At 39.2% G+C, this 21449-nt stretch overlaps 4 protein-coding genes and 2 long non-coding RNA genes across 8 annotated transcripts in view; 4 read left to right on the forward strand and 2 right to left on the reverse strand.

The window, feature by feature from the left end:
• LOC124192843 overlaps positions 1-5587 on the forward strand; it is a 57339-nt gene extending 51752 nt beyond the window's left edge. The window contains exons 1-3 of one of the 2 annotated variants that reach the window (XR_006873863.1): positions 3132-3393; positions 3557-3648; positions 3836-5587. This is a non-coding gene — a long non-coding RNA (uncharacterized LOC124192843). Of the gene's footprint in view, positions 1-3131; positions 3394-3556; positions 3649-3835 lie in introns of those variants that run through there. The other variant, XR_006873864.1, reaches the window with a different exon arrangement.
• Positions 5588-5931: 344 nt separating this feature from the next.
• Positions 5932-8084, reverse strand: LOC124192839 (carboxypeptidase A2-like). The gene is made up of 9 exons (XM_046586335.1): positions 7861-8084; positions 7567-7779; positions 7405-7501; positions 7120-7323; positions 6934-7044; positions 6698-6823; positions 6469-6636; positions 6298-6382; positions 5932-6238 (listed from the first exon to the last, which is right to left on the reverse strand). The coding sequence occupies exons 1-9, from the start codon at positions 8067-8069 to the stop codon at positions 6063-6065; spliced, it is 1389 nt and encodes a 462-aa protein (XP_046442291.1). The 5' UTR covers positions 8070-8084; the 3' UTR covers positions 5932-6062.
• Positions 8085-8317: 233 nt separating this feature from the next.
• LOC124192836 lies at positions 8318-12654 on the forward strand. 2 transcript variants are annotated; one of them, XM_046586332.1, is made up of 15 exons: positions 8318-8817; positions 8919-8995; positions 9054-9231; positions 9332-9580; positions 9689-9790; positions 9866-10248; positions 10304-10682; positions 10770-10939; positions 11011-11175; positions 11249-11279; positions 11359-11522; positions 11601-11750; positions 11828-12007; positions 12080-12227; positions 12288-12654. In XM_046586332.1, the coding sequence occupies exons 1-15, from the start codon at positions 8439-8441 to the stop codon at positions 12347-12349; spliced, it is 2817 nt and encodes a 938-aa protein (XP_046442288.1). In that variant the 5' UTR covers positions 8318-8438; the 3' UTR covers positions 12350-12654. The 2 variants fall into 2 exon arrangements, with proteins under 2 accessions (XP_046442288.1, XP_046442289.1); XM_046586333.1 differs by having other exon boundaries at positions 8347-8817; positions 9692-9790.
• Positions 12655-12793: 139 nt separating this feature from the next.
• On the forward strand, positions 12794-15922 carry LOC124192838. The gene is made up of 10 exons (XM_046586334.1): positions 12794-13319; positions 13396-13475; positions 13558-13687; positions 13752-13871; positions 14101-14202; positions 14263-14609; positions 14686-15079; positions 15169-15335; positions 15403-15576; positions 15645-15922. Exons 1-10 carry the CDS (start codon positions 12956-12958, stop codon positions 15672-15674), a joined length of 1908 nt encoding a protein of 635 aa, XP_046442290.1. The 5' UTR covers positions 12794-12955; the 3' UTR covers positions 15675-15922.
• Positions 15923-16019: 97 nt separating this feature from the next.
• On the reverse strand, positions 16020-18604 carry LOC124192840. Its single transcript, XM_046586336.1, has 2 exons — positions 17798-18604; positions 16020-16297 (listed from the first exon to the last, which is right to left on the reverse strand). Exons 1-2 carry the CDS (start codon positions 18532-18534, stop codon positions 16210-16212), a joined length of 825 nt encoding a protein of 274 aa, XP_046442292.1. The 5' UTR covers positions 18535-18604; the 3' UTR covers positions 16020-16209.
• Positions 18605-18706: 102 nt separating this feature from the next.
• LOC124192842 lies at positions 18707-21361 on the forward strand. Its single transcript, XR_006873862.1, has 6 exons — positions 18707-19305; positions 19382-19515; positions 19584-20679; positions 20743-20867; positions 21081-21235; positions 21308-21361. It is a non-coding gene; the product is annotated as an uncharacterized LOC124192842 (long non-coding RNA).
• The last annotated feature ends 88 nt before the right edge of the window (positions 21362-21449 follow it).

Genomic DNA, 21449 nt, shown 5'->3' on the forward strand with positions numbered 1-21449 from the left:
GAATGCCCTTTTGATTATTATTTATACTCGTTTCGTTTCGTCTCTCCACTGGGAATGTTTATCGACTGTTTTTTTTTTCTTCTTCTTCTTCTTCTTTCGGGACTGATGTTTTGTGGCGTGTTTACGACCCTTGCCGAGAGACATTGAACGCCATCAGGGAGGGGTGTATGTGTGGATGTCTTGTGTGCTGTGTGTTGGCACCAATTGGCGTTTGATGAATGCTCTTCTCGGTGGATTGTTGAGAAAGAGAGAAAAAGAAAGAGGAGAGGCCCTGTCCCGGTGCGTATTGATAGCCTCCACCTTTCGCCCATCATTCGCCCCATCGCATTGCAGCGCAGCATTCCATTCGAACGTTCCAGTCGATAATTACGGCGGCCACGGTCGCACGAGACTTGAACGCGCAGGTAAGACATCGCACCCAGTCAGGTAGTGGAGCGAAGGTTTTTTTTAAGAGGAGGAAAAAAAAAGAAAAAGAAACCCCAAAACAGGTTTGTCATACATCTTCTAATATTATTATGATTTTTCTCTCTTCTCTCTCTTTCTTGGATGAGAGATAGATAGATAGATAGATAGAGCGAATAGAAGGAGATGAAGAAAAGGAGGAGTTCGGAGAACCGATAGATAGATAGATAGATAGAGAAAGAGAGAGAGAGAGAGTCTATGAGATGTTTGTAGAGAGCCGGGCTATAGTGGAAGGGAGACGTAGATACAAGTACGTAACTTGGGAAAGCGTGGGAACCGAACAGGAGTCAGCGCGTTGGGGTTCCCTGCTGGCTGCGGGTTAGCCCCCTGCGTTCCATCGGCTGCTGAGGCGCTCGGGACGGACGGACGGACGGACGCGAAAGAGAAGGGGCTCCACCTCTTGCCTACGCCACCCACCTTTTTTCTTCTCTCCTTCCCTTCACCGACGTCCTCTCATTGGTTGGCGGGGTCCAATCAAGTTGAGGAATCGCCCTTCGCCCAAGACGCAACACCGTCTCACGCATGCCCTCACTCCCGTTCGTCCAGGTAAACACGCACGCTCCGCCCACCGCTTTGCATTCCCTTTTTATTTTCTTTCTTTTCTTTTCTGTCTTCCTCTGTTGATTCATTCACCGCCGTGTGCTGTGCCGGATGCCAAACATATTTTCCCAAACTACCTTCTCAAGTATGTGTCTGTCACGACTCGGCAAAAGAATTTCAGCCAAGGATAAATCTTGTTTAAGTATAGACGATCACCAAATTGAATGGTTATCGGGAAATTAATGTCCCACCACTTGCTTCTTTTCCAACCGAACGAACGAAATACTCCCCTTTTTCGACCTACATACGAGAGCAATAATGACGTGAGCCGAGGCGCAGATTCCCGACGAGGTTCCAAGACGAGAAGTGTTGTACTGTAGTATAAATGCTATTAACAATCAAGGCAGGAAGCCAATCAAAAGAGGTTGCAGAGTGCTCGGCAGATTGATGGCATTATCTTTATGTGACGGCTGCCTAGAGCTCTAAGCCCAAATGTTTTTCAATGACGTTACGTAGATATATGTATTTTTTTACGGTCTATTTGACGCGTTTCGGTGACCTTTCCCCGTGTGATTTCGGTCGGCGGATGTCCAGCGGCCTGTTGACTGTCGTAAAATTGTAAACTACCGCCGAGGAAACGCAACGTCCAAGTTGTCACGTCCGCAAGCCATAAGTGACACATTTCCGCTGTCGTTATCTTGCTTTTGGGCAAGTCCAACAGTTGTCCAACAGTTTGAAAAAGAGAAGAAAAGAAAAAAGAAAAAGAAAAGAAGTGAAGACGCTTGCCTTTTTTGACTGACCGATAAAATTGAAAGCACTAATCGAAGATAGTACAGGCTATTAGCTGAAATAGTTGCAATATTGACTCGCATCTCGTTCGAGACTGCCTGAAAGATACAGTGCGCATATTGAATTATTTGTCTTATCCTCCCAAGTCCTTTTTTTCTTTTTCTTTCTTATCTACCAGACTTGTACAAGACACGGAATAGACATTAGCAAAACAATCTGGAACGTCGGGATTGGCGACCCCCATGAATTTGACAGGACACGTCTACCCGCTAATGTATTAAACTGGCCGTTAGAGCGGGAAAAAACAAACAATTTTATCACCAATCTATCAGCAATTTCAGCATCCTTTTGAACTGCGATTATATTTGATATTAATCTAATCCTCAACCAACTTTTTATGAGATTGAGTTAATTGTGATGTGGAGGTGAATGAAAGAGTTGGCCGATCCACCCTATGGAAAAGGATATGGAAAAGGGATTTAATTGTAATAAAGAAGTGACGCAAAGAATTTTCTTTGCTGCCCTTTTTCGATTTCTTTCGTCATGCATCATCCCTTGGCCTTATATTCTTTCACGGCTCGTGATGAATTGACATTCCATTAGTTCCGGCGGCTGGGATGGACCTACGGAGCTTCGGCCTGTGGAATCGAACAAAAATGACGGGGTAGAAAATTTACATAATGTACCAAAGTTGAGATATGCCCCACTCTCCAGCTAGAATAAATAAAACTTTATAGAGATACGAATTCTAGGTTATTTACAGTGAACAGCTGTCCAGCTATTTAACTGTCGTCATCTTTAGGACTTGATATCTTCGTTTTATGATCCCCAATTACAAACCGCTAACCGTGCGGAAGTCAACAGTACCTTAAAGCTTTTGCGTCAAGGCGACACAATTCAGGATAATTTCTCACGCTGGCTGACGAAATAGAACTTGGTTGTTTTGTAGTAAAATTATTTGAATATTGCAGAGTGAAGTCATCAGCGTCATATGCGTTATCTAATTACCGGAGAGATGGACCCTTATAACTAGGAACGGAATCTATTTAAGAATAAATGGAGAGTTTTATTGTGTCGGTTTCGGTCTAAAAGTAATTTATGCGGGTATCGCGCTAATTTTTACTTTTATCTTAGCTGTGGTAGGGGGAGGGATCTGGGGGGGTTCAGAGTTACTTGATGACAACAACTATTTGATACTTAAATAATCTCAAGCGTTGGTTAGAAAACCGTTTTAATCCTTTTGATCGGTTTAATTAATTAGAAGAGGGGTCGATTTTTTATTATTTTTTCTATCGATATCTAAAGAATTCAAAAGAATCAAGAATGGCTAAATTAGAAGATTAGTGTCGTCTGCTGTCGTTCTGTTTAACAAGTTTTGAAAAAGAGACGGAAGTCACGAAGTTTAAGGTCTTAGATTGGCGAGTACTCAGTGCACCTAAAGTAAAAATGAAACGAAGTTTAAGTTTACAAAGAAAACGGAATGATACGTGGGCTGCGAAGAAAAATTGCACAACAAATACAATAACAAAAATGTGGTCGTCACGACAACTTTAGTCGTCTCTTTAAAGAGTTGCTTAATACACACTCCATGCTGTTTGACAGGTACATAGAACTAAGAATACAGATATATAATGTTTATGGGAGTGTAAATAAAAGACCTGGGTAAACCTGTTCCAAATTTTAGAAATGTTAGACGACAGTGAGTCGGTGACTAGATTTGTAAGGCAGTTTGATTGCACTATATGTAACCTTTTTCTTTGTGCAGATTTGAGGCCTCAGCCTGCCAGCCATCATAACCACAAGAGTTTTACTTGTGGTTGACCTGTCATCTGCAACAATCTCAGTATCATCACTTGGGTAATAATTTTCGTTACTTTTATTCCTGTGATCTGCTAGATATTTTAATGTTGCATGAGTTGAATAAATGCAACCTTAAATTTTCTTGTTTATTACCAATTAGGGTTCATCCATTGTCATTTTCAACTTCCCTTACTTGTTGCTTCTGTCAACATTTTTCGTAATCCATTTTTTATTTTTTATTTAGATAAACAACATCCCCTTTGATTGAGAGAACCTATTAATGTCGGTCGAGTTACGGATCTCTTCTTCCCCTTTCTGTAAATCCTCTCTGTCCTCGTGTACACCCATGTGAGTGTGGGTGTATTCACGAGTCTGAGGCCTTTTTCTCTGTCCCTCCTGATGGTGTATTAAACTTTTCTGCTGATGGAGCACTTGGGGATGCCTGGCCGATTTCCCAGGCTTAGAGGTAGGAAAAATGTTTCTCTATGCTCCCTTTCTACTATATATTTGATGGCGTTGATTGTAAATCGTGACATAGTACGGAGTACGATTGTTTCTGAGCTAGACTGGAGCTGTTTTTTCTTGCCTCAGTTAGGGTTCATTAAAAAACTCATTTGTAGAACGACTGCAGACAGGCCCGGTTTTGTACCTTACAATTGTGTCTGTGGGTAAACAATCAAATTCAAAAAGATTTGAACTTTAAACACTTCATAAATGCGAAGTGCAGCTAGACATTTTTTTTTACCACAGAACCTACCACACCGACACCACTGGCTCCTCCTCGTTATTGGAGGTTTGTGTGAAATCCTTTAAAAAGGCTAAGCGTTCCTTTCATCTAATGTGATGTCTTAAAACGACTTGTATTCTTCCTACACTGTCTATGATAGTGGGGAATAACCTTTTTAAACAAAGTTAAATTTTTAATTAGAGTGTAACGATTTGGGATTTTGTATTCTTTTATTGAATATTTTTTCAAAAGAAATTTGAGCTGTTCAATTTTCTTTTGATTCTTTCCGTTCGATTTGCCTAGAAAAGTTTGAGATCGAAATCATTGGTTGTTTATTGCCTGAATGTGAATTTTTGGGGTCGTAAAACCATGAATTGGCAATTTTCGTACGACGACCTCTCTGACTCCATAATTAATCGTAGAGTCTGTATAGCCATGGGTTGACTCATGGTGGCCTTTACTTTTTTTTTTTTTTTTCGAAACGGCATGCACAGCATTTACGTACGGGTATCAGTTATCAAGTGAATGACGCACCGTTCCCGATCTCTGGTCTTCACCGTCTCTTATGGTAAAAATTTGGGGCAGAGATCATTCAGTCCAAATCAAGCTGATTTTACGGTATTTTGTCCTAATTACTAGTTTCCAAGTAACAATTTAGCCAAATGTGGAAGACATTATTGGTAGGTCCATCATGGTCGACTAATGAACTCGAGTGAACTATTGTACACGACAATGAATGAAAACATTAGCGCAGAATGAAGTTCTTTCTAGATTAGGCGATGTCGATTGAGACTTAATCCTACACTTTTCGTTTTGTGCATTTTATGGGACATTGCTTTATCGTTGGATTAAATACTAAAAAAAAAGCGAAAAACTTCTTTCTTGGCACACAATCTTTTTAAAAATCTCTTGGGGAAGCGCAACTCTCTAATGACTCTAATGACGCATTACAATGTTTACCGTTTATGGCACTCAAAGTAATGACCATGTTTGCTCTACATAGTGTATTTAGTGTTTATGTATACTTGTGCTTGGGTAACAGAGAACTACGATTACGACCGTGCGTGATTTTTTGAAAAGCCAAAACGCCACCTTTTGAGTTAAAGTAGTACTGCACTTTAGACGCTGAGTATTATTTTTTTCGTGAATGAGAAAATAATAAAAAAAATTTTATTTGTTTTTAAAAAGAAAAAATCAAAACTGTTCGAATCAATATTATTTTCTAGTCCGCTGGGAATTAGATTTGTCTCTGTTTAGAATTCTGACCCACTCACGCTGACGCGACAAAGTGTAATAAGAGTCGATTGACGATTAATTTTGGTTTGGTCTTAACTGCGTACGCGTTACTCGTCTTAAAACCGCTTTTGGGTGTGTGTGTATTCCGCATAAAAACAAGACGATAACCTGCTTGACATTAGTATTTCCGGCTCGAATAATATTCCTGTCCAATGTCACGACCTTCGAAAGTTTTGACTATGGTAACTCAAAAGATTAATCGGAAGTTAATACTTGTGTGCGACTGCAAACTGCAATTAACTTATTCCTAGAATTCATTTTGATTAAATTGTTTTCAAATCCCCGTCTATCATTAATATGAGCAAACGAATGCGATGTGCGAATATAATCGTTTATTACTATGTTTAAGTTGATTGAACCAACCCGGACTAAATACTGCTTCTTTTTTTAAACGGAAAAATCATGTTGTTCATGCGTGACTACACAGTAAAAGAACGCGATTGGCAAATTACAACAGGTTATTGGCCATAGCCTTGATGCCATTCCAGGTTTCAATAGCCGTGACTAAGATTTCCCTCGGTGGAGGGATAAATCCGTAAGCCATTCCACGCGTCTCGATCGTGTACGCGTAAATAATATTTTCACCGACATAGGCGTAATCTCTGGTAGTTCCTGATGTCAAATCTGAAATGAACATAATCAATAACTTTGAATTCCATTAATTCGGCCAGTTTTTCTTGTACATAAGATAGCTGCTTCGTTGGCATATTCAAAAGGAGTTCCGTAGGTCGCAGTGATAGCCTCACATCCAATTGCCATGACTCGATACTACCAGAGAAAATTAAGTTAAATACATTAAGTTCATTTGAAATTTTAACGGAATGGTCTTTAATATTTTGACAGACCGTACTCACCATTTCGTCGTATTCCAGAGGTAGTTCAGTTAAATAACCGTATGGAGACATCCAAATTCCACCATAAGAATGAACGGAAACAAAAGCCTTGACGAATCCGTGGTTCGCAGCCAAACTGTCGCGAATTGCTACGGCCTCAGATTCCGAAAAAGCGCTTACTCCGTGATACTGAAGAGATTTAAAATATTCGAAATTTTATTTTTTTAATGTTCGTAAAGTATTTGCGTACAGTCTCCGAGCAAGCCAACGCAGATGATCCATCACCACCAAAATTAGCGTCGTAATTTCGGTTCAAATCGACACCTGGACATACTGGATTGTCTGTTAGGGCTCGGTTTTTCCTCCAGAGACGATCCTTAACAAACAATTATTTATCTAACTAATGAGTTTATGATGCCTTTGAATGGCTATTTGAGTTGATTATTGCTACATATTTGAGCGTCTTAAAACCCAGCTTTTTCATACCGATGTCCATGAATACTCGTATCCATCCGGGTTTGAAGTTGGCACAATGATCCAGTCGTATTTGTCTACTAACGCGGTAATTTCGGGATCGACGCCATATCCACTGGCTAACTGTAATTTAGTAACGGTGCCTATTAATACCAAGTTGATAAAATATCATAAAATATCGGCTCTATGTTTTCTGACTTGATCAAAAATCCAAATGCAAGTAGACTCTGTGATCCATTCTCTGGCGTGCACTCCGCATTCTAAGAAAATGATCTGTTTGAAACCAGGACTTCCGGTTCGAACCTCAACTTGTCCAATGTCGCGACCTTCGTAGGATTGTCCAATGACGGAATAAGTCACCAAAGAGTTATTGGTAGCCATTTCTTGCATGAATGCCAACAACTAATAACAAACGTAATTCGATATTAATTTTTTTTTGGTTAATTGATCACGTTTTTTTTTCTTCTTTTCTTATTCGATTACTTCGCTGTAAACGTGAAAATTTTCGAAATCAAAAGCCCGGTTGTTCGCATTTTCAATTTGGCGTTGACGAATTTCACTGTTTTGCTTTTCAATTAGCCTATCAAAAAGCAAAGTGAATGAAATTTGATCTGTCTGTATAAACATCGTATCATTTATATTTACTCTTGAATATTGTCGATAAGGATGGTCGGACTCAACCCTTGCTCAGCTAAAATCTTGGATATCAGTTCAAAATTACCAGCAGATATTTGAATGGATGCGAAGCGGTTCAATCCGGATGGCTGTTTCCAATATTTGATCAAACCTTTGCGCTCGAAGCTTTCTAGCATTTGAACATTCTCTTTGGATTTTGGTAAAATACTGACCACTTTATGTCTATGTAAAATTGCAACCAAAATATTTTATAGGTACTGTTTTGGTTATCTATTTTTAAAGAAGAAAATTGAAAATTTTTACCCAGAGTAATCAACAGTTTCTGGTAGGGTCGCGGCAGCAAGCCCTAAGGCCACTAGTAAACAAAATACTTGTAGAACTTGCATCGTTAACGGCAGAAGTCTGAGCAGGACTAAATGAAAACCCTCAATCGTTTTCAGATTGGTAGTGAAACACAATGCTACACTGACTGATATTATTTTTGTACATTGAGATGTGGGTAATGCTATCATTATCTTACGCTCAAACGAGACGGTAAACATTTCCAACTTTATCTAGGAAAAGTCTGTAAATATTTAGTGCAGTAGTTCACGTTGATGGATAAGTTTCTGTCGAGCAATCAAATTTATTTTGTTTTAGAAACCTATTAGAAATTATGCGGATGTCGGTGAATTTAAAATCGCTGCTTGTGCATTACATGGCGTCAAAGGTCGGAGATGAATAAACTCTCAGCTGCAGCAATGACCGCTTTTCTTGTATTCGCCTCCCATTAAAATGTTTTGCTTTAGTGTAATTTCTTTAGTAGTTTACAAGCAGCAGTGAGTGCACTGCGTCAGTTTCAAAGCTATAAATTTTATGTCGATCGCAATTTAGCGTGAAAGATGGATCGTACACGGGTTTGGAGACGCTTCTTCATCTTCACTGCGACGGTTATTTTAGCAGCTGTTGGTTGCGTGGCTTACGAGTCTTCTTCGGAAGAACCAGCAAATGGATCATCACTCTGTTCGCAACAGATGTGTGTGTTTTTGTTTGATCGACTTGAAGAGCAGTCGATTCGTTTGCACAACATTGAAGATGCCCTTATGCGCACAGTGTCGATACTCGCGTCTGTTAAGGACCAGGAATTTTCCGCAGCAAGTGCTGCCTTGAAATCGGATCCTCTATTGAATTCTTTACTGACTGCAGATGCTTACGATCCAGTCGCATCTATCCTGTTACGTTCAGATCAAATAACGAATTCACTGGAATCCCCAATAAGAGGTATAAATATTGACAACTGAATGGTTGTCCGGAAAGCTTTAGTGTATATCGGCTACCACCTGTTAAAGAATCAAATTAATTGATTGTCGTTGGTGATGCAGGGAGGAAAAAGCGACAAACTGGAAGAGAACATATGACTCCAAGGGAAAGACTGGCCGTAGCTTTAAAATGGGCAAAGGTAACGATTTCCATTTTTGGTAACATATAAGACTATAATTGTTTTCGCGAATCTATAGAAAAGCACTAGTAACGATATCAGTACCAGCACCAGCCAGATTCCGGTAACCGCTAGTTCTGTGGAATTAAACGCTGGATTTAAGTTGCTGTCAACAAATGAGGATACACGACAGGGAATTGTCGTTGAAGACGTCGTTAACACATCGTCACAAGGCAGCGCACCCACCGTGGGTAGAGGTAGCGAATAAACACAATTCTTAATTGGGCAGATTATTTGTTTATAATTAACGATGAAAAAAACTGACTATAAGAAGCTAACCCAGTTTATTCTTTCAAGATTTCAATAAACTTTCGAGATCTGCTGTTGAGATGGACATAAATAAAGATGTAAAGCGGACAACATTGCGCAGAGAAATCCAAACTACGTCGCCACAACCTGAAATAAAAAACAGTAGGCTGTACTCTAATTCTGCATTCACTATTACTGAAGCAACTACACCGACCTATCCCACAACGACTACCGTAAATGTTCCCGGAACGCTTCCCACTACCAAAAATGTGAACAGTAATTTAGCACCAACGTCAGGTTAGAGTTTTGTAGAATTAAGGAAAGGAAAACTAAATTAAGGTTCCATAATGATAATAGCGAGTCTTTTACTATTACGGTATAAGAATTTGAATTTTATATCCGCAGCAGATCAGCTGGCTACCAAAAAATTTGTCAAAGATGTTGTTGGCGATCTTACAGGCGCGATGAAGTGCGCAATGGCTCAGTTTGATGAATCTAACGTTTCAGGTGAGAATTCACGCTAAAACTGTCGGTTATTATCAAGATTATTTTTTTCGTTTTTTTTTCTTCTTTCAAAAACAGAACCAATCGGTATTTTATCTGAGCCCCAAGCCACACTGAATCCGGATAAAACACTGACTGTGCAGTTTGAGTTGAATAGTTGTAAAAAGTATTGGATATCTGTGTGGATTCGAATCTCCCTTAGAAACGAGTTAATGATCCTGAGGAGCAGAAAGAATAGCAAGGCCAAGGATGACAGTCATTTAGTCCTGCAAGTTCCAAAAGAGTGTTTTAATCAAACAGGAGACGAATACTCAATTACTTTGCCATCAAAAGCTAAAGCACCATGCACATTTCCCTTGGCCAGACTGATGGAATGCAAAGTCTACAATGTCGAAATCATTCCTATCTACGTTTCACTTCAGGGTCAGCCCTCTATTGTCGAGATTACAGTTCCTCCTCAAGTAAATTCCATTTCACATGTTTTTCACCATTGAAATCAATTTACGTTGTATAAAGTTGGCAGGAAATTCTACTGATCTGGTTTCTTTTGAACACACTCCGTTATCCAATTCTACTCATATGCTGGGTTTACAATGGTCGGCTCAGTCCCGTGATTGCGCTCAGTTAATGACGTCAGTTAACCTAAAAATTTATGAGGACGCATCGGATTCCATGTTGCGTTCTTACTCAGTTCCCTCGGAGTGCATCGGAAACGCATATCAAAATTCGTTTTCTGTCTCATTTTCATCTCTTGAAAAGGAAAACAATATTTGCAGCAGTATCAATTGGGAGCCACTTGACATTTGTCGAAAGTATAAATTGGAAGTCGAACCCGAATATTTCTCTTCTTTTAGAGGAAAATCATCTTCTCTTGAGATTTTTACATCGGGAACAGGTATGCAGAAAGACAAAAAAAAAATCATTTTCGACTGTAATTCAGACCTATAAATGTATGATTTTTTTTCCTTTTTAATATTTATAGACCTATCGAATTGTTGCTACATGGTTACTTCTTCGTCTGGCGTTTTGCGTTCCCTCAATAATGATGGGAACTATAACGGTTGCACTTGGCTTATATCAGTAGAAAAAGATTCTACAATTTGGCTGACGTTTACGGAATTTTTTATTGAAGGTTCCTACTACATTGTGAAGGTCCATTTTATTTCTCTATTAATTGTAAGTTAAATGAATAAGAATTTTTTTTTTTTTTTTTTTTTTTCAAGGTTTATGATGGGCCTTACTCCACAAGTCCTTTGCTGCTGGACCGTTACGGCAGTGAACCGCCCAAAGCTATACGATCAAGAAGTAACAAGCTTTTTGTTCAATTGTCCCCACAATATTACAGGAGACAGGAGTATGGAAAACAATTCACGGCGCATTATATCACTGTACATATGGTTAAACACAGTTTTGAATTTCTTTTCCAAAAGTTAATGGGTTCAGCCATCACATTTATCTTAGGTTAAGCGAACAAGTACTCCATATGTTGACGGTAAAAATCCTATCTGTATTATATCAACTAGAACAATTTTTAAAATTAAAATTATGTGCTATTTTTTATCGTAATCTAGGATGCGGTGGATACATTGTGAATACAGGAAAGATTTTAAAGCCTACCTACCCTCCAAGCGAAAACAGTAGTGCCGAGTGTGTATGGTACATTGAGAATACAAGGCCGGGAAACACCATATTACTAACTAGTCAATCAAAAGCGATTGTTCCTTTCCCTATGATTGTAAGTATCTTATTTTTCGTTTGCCAGAAATGCGTTAGTTTTGCAAATTAATTGTTTGAATCCGTGACATTTTTTAAGGTTTACGATGACTGGTCTTCTGAAGGAACCGTTATTTACAATGGTTCATCAAGAGCCTCAATTTACTCCTTTAGTAGAAAATCACTCATAAAATTCCCAGCTTGGAATTCTTTAGAAAGAGAAAGGGAATACTCTTGGAATGTTATAAGTGTAAAAAAACTATTAGAAGAAAATTTTGAATTGCGAGTTTTCATTAAACATTTTTTTCTTTATTTGATTTGGTTTAGTCGCGGAACAATTGCTCATACAATTTGACTAGCTCTAGTGACACGTTTTATAGCCACACAGATAATAACGTATATTCTTCGCTCCTGGATTGTCGCTGGGAAATCAGTGTTGACGATTATTCTCAGATCCGATTAACATTCGTGTACTTTGATACTGAAAAAGATCATGATTTCGTTTCGGTAAATTAATTTAAGAAACTTTAATCAGTTGAATACTTTATTTATTCATTAATTTATTTTTGTCGTAACTAGATTTACGATGGATCAACTTTCTACTCTCCACTCCTTTTAGAACTGTCAGGGAAAAAATCGAAACCAGTGTCAGTGACTAGCACGACTAATAAATTGCTTGTTCGATTTTCAACTAACGAAAACAGTTCCAATGATGTTTTTTTCAAAGGTGATTTAAGAGACATAGCCCTTGAAAAAAGTAAAGATCTAATTCCTTCGATATTTTTAGGTTTCTTAGCATTTTATACCACCGTTCCGATCGATGAAAGTTCCCCAAAACGAGTACAGTAGTCGCTGACACCCAATCTTCCATGGAATCAAAACAACGTGGTACTACAATTACTGAAAGGTACTTACCATTCGGTACTACAGAAAACTGGTCCTCAGCTTCTATCAATAAGCAAACGTTGACGTCTACATCCCCATCCCCATACCACTACTGGAAACGATGATTCTGAATATTCAGCAAGTTGTTCATATACACATAACCTGCATGATCCCCACATTGGACGTTTTGTTTGTCCGATGTGCTACCGGACTATGCTAAATTTGTTATAGCAGAAAAATTTTCGGTTTAATAAAGCGAATCAAATTTATTTGCCGACAAAGAGAACGCGTTAATTCTAGACGAGGAATTGGAATTGAATGTTTTGGCTAATTTTGCTGGCGCATCTTCGCCCTCCGATCCTTGAACTTCAGTTAAACAAAAACGCTAATTTTGCTGAAAAATAATCAAATGTCAAAGGTGAATATTCCTCCCTATTTGCTTTAGTTCGTTCAAGCAAAATTATCAAGTTCAGCAACAATATTCATGTGCGGTGCAGAATTCACTACCAGACGGTATGTATTTTTTAAATATATAATACTGTTGCAATACTTGTTAGCCAATTTAAAACCATGGATCGTTTAATGGCGTTGAGACGCATTTTTCCCCTCGTGGCAGTTCTTTTGTTTGCGGCTAATGGATGTTTGAGTCAAAAACCGACAGCAAAAGATTCACTTTGCTCGAAAGAAATGTGTGTGTTTTTGTTTGGTCGACTTGAAGAGCAGTCGATTCGTTTGCACAACATTGAAGATGCCCTTATGCGCACAGTGTCGATACTCGCGTCTGTTAAGGACCAGGAATTTTCCACAGCAAGTGCTGCCTTGAAATCGGATCCTCTATTGAATTCTTTATTTACTGCAGATGCTTACGGTCCAGTCGAATCTACTTTGTTACGTTCAGATCAAATGACGAATTCACTGCAATCACCAGTAAAAAGTAAGTATTCGTTTTTTAGCATACCTACAACAAAGTGCTCTTGTTTAGGACTAGTCTTAATGTGTCATTGGAAAAGTTCGCAGGAGAAAGCGGCAGACTGGCGAACGTTCGTTTACACCGAGAGAAAGACTGAGAGAAGCTCTGAAACGGTCCAAGGTATAATAACGATCCATCAGCCTCAAAGATTTTTCTTTTTGCCTATTATATACGTAACTACTAAAAATTATTGTATTTACAGAAAAGCACTACCTCATTTCAAATGCGGAGTGATCAATCAGAGAAATTGAACGATGTATCACAGGTGCGAACCGAACATCAAATAATTCAAGATTCGAAATTGCACTCTGTCCACTCGCATCAATTCCGAGGTAAAATATTTCATGATTAAACAAGTACAATCTTTACACATAACAATATTATTTCAATTAAAAGATGAATCAGAACCGCTAGCAAACGCATCAATTTATTCAAGGTCTAATGAAGAATGGAAATTTTTTAATATAAGCAACAATAACACCGATCTCTTACGACATGCTTGTGAGACATCTCTTGGTGAGTTATGGTGAACACAGAACAAATAATCTTAAGAGTAGATTATTTTAAAAAGCATTTAGATAAGGATTGATCGTTAATTTTGCATTTCTCTTTTCTTTACTTCCAAATGGAAAGTTCACTTGTAAACTAAATATTAATTATATTTGCCAATAATTGGATTTTAAAATGTTTGTGTTCCTGCTCTTTCTCCCTGATCTAGAAATTTGTGCTATTACTCTTTCTTTAGTTGGCGAGACGACAATTTTCCAATTTGTAAAAGACGCTGTCGGCGACCTTCAAAACGCGGTTAAATGTGCAGTGGGTCAGTTTAATGACGAGATACCTTCAGGTATGTTACGCGTTTTTATGTCATTTCATTATTTCCTTGGTAATTATCGTGCGTTATCAGAGTCTCTTGGCGTTCTATTCGAGCCTCAAGCTACATTGAATCCCAATAAGACGTTAACCATACAGTTTGAATTAAAAAATTGTCAAAAGTATTGGGCAGCTGTTTGGATTCGAATCTCTCTTCGAAACGAACAGGCGAATCGGAAAAGCATTTTGAAAATTCCTAAAGATTGTATGATGAAATCCGAAAATGTCTTCTCACTCACCTTGCCGTTGACTGATGAGTCATCGTGTATGTTTCCCCTGGTAGAAATGATAGAGTGTAAGGTATACTCTGTCGAAATCATTCCAGTCTACTTAACACTTCAGGGTCAGTCATCCAGTGTCGAGATCACAGTTCCACCAGAAGTAATTTTGTCAAATGCATTGTTTTTCCAAATTATAATCAAATTACAATTTTTTTTTTCTCTGTAATCATTTTAAGGTAACAGGTTATTCAATGGATTTGGTGTCTTTTGAACGCATTTCTTTACAAAACTCAACGCACATTTTGGGTTTGAAATGGACAACTCAGTCGGAGGATTGCGCTCAGCTAATGACATCCGTCGATGTACGAATTTACGAAGATGCGGAGGACACTATCTCTCGGTCTTTTGCTATTCCTACGAATTGCGTAAAAAATGGACAATTTCAGAATTCTTTTACAACCACTCTTCGCCACTCTTCGTATTTCGGATATAGTGACAACCTATGTACGGATGTCACTTGGACGCCGCTTGATATTTGCAGAAAATATAAATTGGAACTTGAACCCGAATATTCTTCTTCGCTGAGAGGAAAGTCATTATCTCTAGAAATATATACTCCAGGAGTAGGAGGTAATAGTAAGAAAATTTCTACAAGAAAAAGGTGTCGGTCAATGAAAATTAAATTCCTTTATTGTGATTTTTTTTTGTATAATTTTTAGACGCTTCGAGTTGTTGTTCTGTATTAACATCTCCAACTGGTGTTTTCCAGTCAGCGGATTATGATGGAAGATTTGGCTGCACTTGGCTTATATCTGTCGAGAAAAATTTTACCATCTGGTTGACATTTACGGTGTTTCAATTAGAAAGTTCATACTACCGCATTAAGGTTTGTTATTATCAACGAGGCCGTGTGTGTTAACTAACAGCAAACTTCTAATGATCTTTGTTTCAAGGTTTATGACGGTCCACACTCAGCGAGTCCTTTGTTGCTGGATCAAAGCGGTCGGCAGCCTCCACATCCAATACGATCACAAAGTAACAAGCTTTTTATTCAACTAGTTCCCAATAACCCTGAGTACTATGGATATAATAGCAATGGGAAGTCATTCACTGCCCATTATATCTCTGTAAGATTTTCACATCAAAAACTTCGAATCCATTTATAGTAATGTGTGTTGTATATTTTACAATTTAGGTATGTAAGGACGCTATTTCCAATTCCTAATTATTCGAAGAGTGATAGGAGCAGTAAGAAAAAGCTCTTATTCAACTACACTTTATTTGTGCTATTTTATTTATAAAGTAGCTCATAGAAAGTTTTTTCTGAGAAATTCAGGGAAATAATCAAATGCAATTCTTGCATACAGATAAGGTTAAAAAAAAGAAACAAAATCTTCCTTCTTATTTACTTTCAAACATATTTGTCATGCGATTCCTGGGTTTCGTCATACAGCAAACGACTGTTCTACTCGCTGCAGTCTTTTTAAAGAACATACAATTTGTAAATTGTTCGAGCGAGCTTTAGCTCGCGATGAGCAATTTGGATTGTTGGGGGAATGGAGTGAAGACATTGACTGTGTGCGACCTCTATATTTCAGCTGCTTCTCAGCAAACAAAAGAACAACAAAAACGGGGGATAGGTGAGAGATGGCGCTCAGGTGGGCGGACCTTTCCCTTAGACACATCAGAATTGGAAGCAAAAACAAACTGTGGATCTGGCTTAACGGAAAATGTGTAAGGTGATCCATGGTTCAAATGGCCTATTTGTTGTTGTTGTTCTGATCGCCTTTATTGGCGGGATTGGGTGAGCCACGGTCGAAATTGGATCTGCGGCTATCATTGTTGTATCTAGCAAAAAGATAGAAGGAAAGAGGAATTAGTGGGCCGTCAATAATCGGATGCTGCACCTAATTCAAGTTAAATAACATAATGATAACGGGAATGAAGTGGGCGGGATGGGTGGTTAGAAGACAGTCAATGTCTTCACTCCATTCCCCCAACAATCCAAATTGCTCATCGCGAGCTAAAGCTCGCTCGAACAATTTACAAATTGTCGGTAAATTCGTTCGACATTGACTGTGTCTTTAAAGCAAGATATAATCAGATATAATAAGATATAAGATAAGACCCCCTGATGGTCGACAGTTACCAACGCCTGAAAATTGGAGCTCGTGGGAGCCCTGCTGGACTGTGTAACATGGATGCGCCACCAAATCGGCATTTCGTCTAAAAAAGGCGTCAATACTCTTTCATACGAATAGTTGTCGGAGGGTTCCTTCCCACCGTGCTGCAGCTCTTGCTGGAACGAAAATTAACAAGGAAAAGCTAATACCTCCTTGACGCCAGACAACAGAGAGTTGTGGTTCCGTTGCTTACACCAACTGCTCCAAGCGACCTCAGCGGACTGGTATGCAGGGTGCGTATTCGATCGAATTGCTCCCAGTATGAGCTCGATAATTTCCTTCGGAAAGGTTCGTTCTTCCAGACAACTCCGGAGAACCACCGAGCGATAAAACAGATGGATTCGTTCCTGTCAATGGATGACCCTCCCCCAACGGGGAGATCAGCCTACTTGGATGGGAAGAGAAGGAGCGGAATTTCCGTTGCTAGCTCTATCAGGGACGAGAGGTCAGTGGTGTTGCTAGGGCAATCTCGGCTAGTTTCCTAGTCCTTATTCGTTTCATACTGCCCCCCTCCCTTCTTTAAAAAGGATGCATCCGACGCCCTGGACAAATCCGTCGTCGGGAAAAATGAGCGGACGGCCAGATGTAAAATCTGCCTTTGAAACCACCCAAGAAGGACTTCTACGAGCCTCTTGTAAACGTGCCGAAAGCGTAAATTGCTCTCTTGACCTGATCAGATGATCATCCGGTTTGGAATCTAAGGGGATCCGAAGAGCACGGAAGTGTGCTGGGGCACTGCTATACCCGTGCGCCAAGATTAAAATCTCATCCCAATAAAGTTCGAGGCGAAGGTCGTTCTTCCGCAGGAAGGTTACCACTCCCCTTACTAGTCTGGTGAACGCCCATCACATTGAGTTTAAAACGAAGGAGGGGGGGCACGAATTCGAAGAAAACGCCCCCATTTAAACTGAAGGAATTTCAAAAGGCCTTCAAAAATAGGAAAAAATTTGAGACCGACAAGTATGAGTCAATCAAGTTCAACTTGGTGAGCCAACCCGCTCCCAAATAATTGGACGGGATCACAAATAGAATTTAGTTGTAGATATGGGGCCACCGTTGACAAATTCCACCGATCGAAAGCCGGTCTTGACAATTTAACATAAAAACGCGCTATGCGTCCAAGAGAAAAAACCCATAAAAGGAAAGGAGACTAGATTGGACATACCGAGATCCTTTAAAATTGGAATAGCGACCGCCTGAAGATGAAGGGGGGTGGCTGAAATCGCGATTCGATTGGCGTTGATCATGACCACCTTTAGATCCGGGCGCGCGAGGGGCTCCCGCGTTTTCGAGAGCGTTCAGAGTTTTCACTTGCTCGACCAGGGCCTGGGTGAACTTCGGACCGAAGAGGTGTTCTCCACCCGTTGGCAGGACAGCTTTGTCGTCTAGCAGTCCAATATTCTGCGGGTAGATTTGGGCCAGAATGTTGCGGCGTCGCGCGTTCGTGATGTCGTGGTACACCACCGCCCAGAGCTTCAGAGCTGTTTTGACCGCCTTGGCGTCGGCTCGGGATTTCTTCTTTTTCTTGAGCCGACTTGCTAGAAACATGATGGGCTTGACTAAGTCAAGGATCTTGAAGGTTTGGTTCCTGTAGATTTTCTCGATTGGGTCGATGTTGACCTTGGCTGCCGAAGATGACTTAACTGCCTTCAGCCGGATGTAGAATGCATCATCTAGATTGGGGTTGATCAGCAGGTCGGCGTTCTTCTTTAGTTTGGGTCTAAAGGCCTCTCTAGCACTTTTCGCTCGAGTGTCATCTAAACCCGATACGACCCAGTCGGCCAAACTAGCTGACTTTTCACTTGAGAGACGAAATTTCTTTACGCCTCCTCTTCTTGATGAGTCGGAGCCTGAACTACTAGAATTTGAGCTAGAATCGCTTGACTGTTCGGGATCCGACATGATGTTTGCACAACGAGAGCGAAAAGAGATCTGATGTGTCTAAGGGAAAGGTCCGCCCACCTGAGCGCCATCTCTCACCTATCCCCCGTTTTTGTTGTTCTTTTGTTTGCTGAGAAGCAGCTGAAATATAGAGGTCGCACACAGTCAATGTCGAACGAATTTACCGACAATTATCTACTATGAAATCCAAAAATAGTTCTAGTTCTGAGCCTAGTGCGCATGACGTTTGCGCGATTGCTGTGACTTAGTTGAAGACCAACTTTTGCCCGGATAGCACACAATTCTTCCCGGATTAGGGAGTCTTTTAATTTTTCTCCGTGCTGAATGTCTTTTTTTAAAACACCAACTAGGCATTCTAGCTTGCTTACTAATCACCTTCAAGGATAAGTTGATTACCGTAAGTAGACTTTTTTAACTGATGCGTTTGTCCGATCAAAGCCGTGCTCCCGATCCCTCTGCAAAAAATAACTTTTGTCTAGTAGCCTACGTGTTTTTATATACAAAACAACGTCGTCACAAGTCAGAATACAGATGATTTAAATCTGTCATGCTGGACAGAAACGTATAACGATAATCTAGGATACATGCACACCTATCCTGAATCCTTAAACTACTCTTGACGTTTGGATTCGCCCTGAAAGTTGTCTGTGCGCACAGCAGCGAAGGACAAACGTCAGCTAGTATTTTACTCATTTTTTTTCCATCAATACAAAAAATGAAAAAGGTGGCAGGGTGATGGAAGTTTCTAGACAATCTAATTATTTAGGAAACGTAAGTTGGACTCCTCGTTCTACTTTTTCAAATTAAAAGGCAAAATTATTTAATGTTTATCTCTAAAAATCTACAGGACGTTATTCTCTATTTTGGCACATTAATTTTCCTCGAATACGTTGTCCTAGCTGTGCAAGGGAAACCACCCACTCCAAGATTTAACGATACTCTAACTTCTATAAGTGTGGGCCTATTTCAGGAATGTTTCAGGTATGACAATCTATAGAAAATTTTATAGGGCGAAAACTATAATCACACAGAAAACTTTCTACGGAAAGAATCGCAATGCGGGGATTCGAAATGTGCCTATATTGTCACTTGCACCAACATTATCGTTTGATTGATTTATCGGAACAATCAACAGGGCTTGGACTGTTTACTGTTGTGCTTATTAATTTTGCCATGGCTACTACTGGATTCACAGGGTTAATCACGGTAATATGCAGAAATCGTTATAGTTGTGTGTTGAAATTTTTTACCATATTTCACATGGTCGTTCCCACGATAGCACGATATGTCCTGACAATTACAGAAATTAATATTTTATGGGCGCATCATCAAGTGCATCATAGCTCAGATGACTTCAATATGTCAGTTGGAGTAATCTTTAATAATTGGCTTTGTTGGGTTGGTTTTGTTGAATTTTACATTTCTTTATTTTATTTATTATTATTATTATTATTTTTTAAGTTTCCAAGTTTCCAACCTTTTGATTTCTGTCACGTCTACAGATTATTCATATTCGTGATTCTCATCAAATTTGGGGTCGATTTTAGGTATCACAAAATTTTGGATTTTGTTGTAAAGTATAGCCAATCGACCCCAAATTTTATGGAGATTACGAATTTTGGTTTAATTTGACTGAATTTGACGTCAGCTCAATGGTGGAGGCGCTATCGCGTACTTTCGGATTACTTCCGGAAAATTTGCATGAAACTAGCAAGTGAGCTTTGTTCTATTTATAGTTCTAAGGATGAGTGCTAAGTTTTAACAAACAAAAAAGCACTTTTCAAGTTTTGTGAGTATCTATCTTAAGAGTTAAGACCAGTCCTTCAAATACTGAGTTTTGAGACGTGTCAAATAGATGGCGTGTTGATTGTGTCAGTCATGGGCTAATGACGGTTTGCTATCAAAATTATTATTACGCTAGTTTTTTTCGAAAATAACCAAATTACCAATGAATTCACAGGTAAATTCGAGTGATTTGGTTTGTAACTTGTCGGTGATGTGTTCTTTTCCGTGTATATGTTGGATAACATTAACGTTTCTCATCAACTTACAGGAGGAAACGTAAAAGAGTCGTGCCGCCTATACTGTCAACTATTTTGTTCAAAATCATTGTATTTTACTGAATGTGCCATCAAAATGATACAGGTAATAACCAACACTAGCTTTATTACAGAATTGCTGGAACATATTCTTCTCATCTTTTATTAGGATTCAACATAATTATCTGCTGTGTGTATTGGACTTGCTAGATCACCAACCCCAGCATGGAACAATCTCTCATTCCATCATCTAGAGAACCTTATCATCTGGATAACTGATCAGTGGTTTCATGTGTAAGTTCACTTCTCATGTCACTGAACTTTTTCCCTTACAGTCTAATATGTATTTTAAGTATTGATCTCCACTCCGTCTAATGTTTCAGAGACAATTTCAAGTGTATACTGATAACTGTTTAATTATTCTTAATTACATCATAGACATCAAGCACTTTGAGGACACAAATTATAAACAAGGTGACTTGTTTTTCTTTATTTTTTTATTTACAGATTCTAAACTGCTGGTTTCTAAATTTGCATGGCAGACTTTATGAAAAGTCCTGTCATTTCAAGAAAGTCAACAAGGTCTGTTGTTTGCTGACCCGTTGGCTACTACCCTTGAATCCTCCTTATTGACTTCTTTACACAGGCCCTCCTGATTTGAGGTATTACTTTCTGTCGCTACAATCTTGCTTGAATATTATTCCCATCCAAATAAATGTTCATTCTGCTTACAGAGTAATCCTTCGCTACTGATCATGGACTTCGTCCATTGGTGAAAACCGACGCGAGAATGCTGTAATTGAAGACTGATAAATTGTGTAGTTAGATTCAATTACAAGTGCATATCTGGGCTCCCTTCATTTCTGTGGCCCCGTT

Source organism: Daphnia pulex, chromosome 4 (genome assembly GCF_021134715.1).
Source record: "Daphnia pulex isolate KAP4 chromosome 4, ASM2113471v1".
NCBI lineage: Eukaryota > Metazoa > Arthropoda > Branchiopoda > Diplostraca > Daphniidae > Daphnia > Daphnia pulex.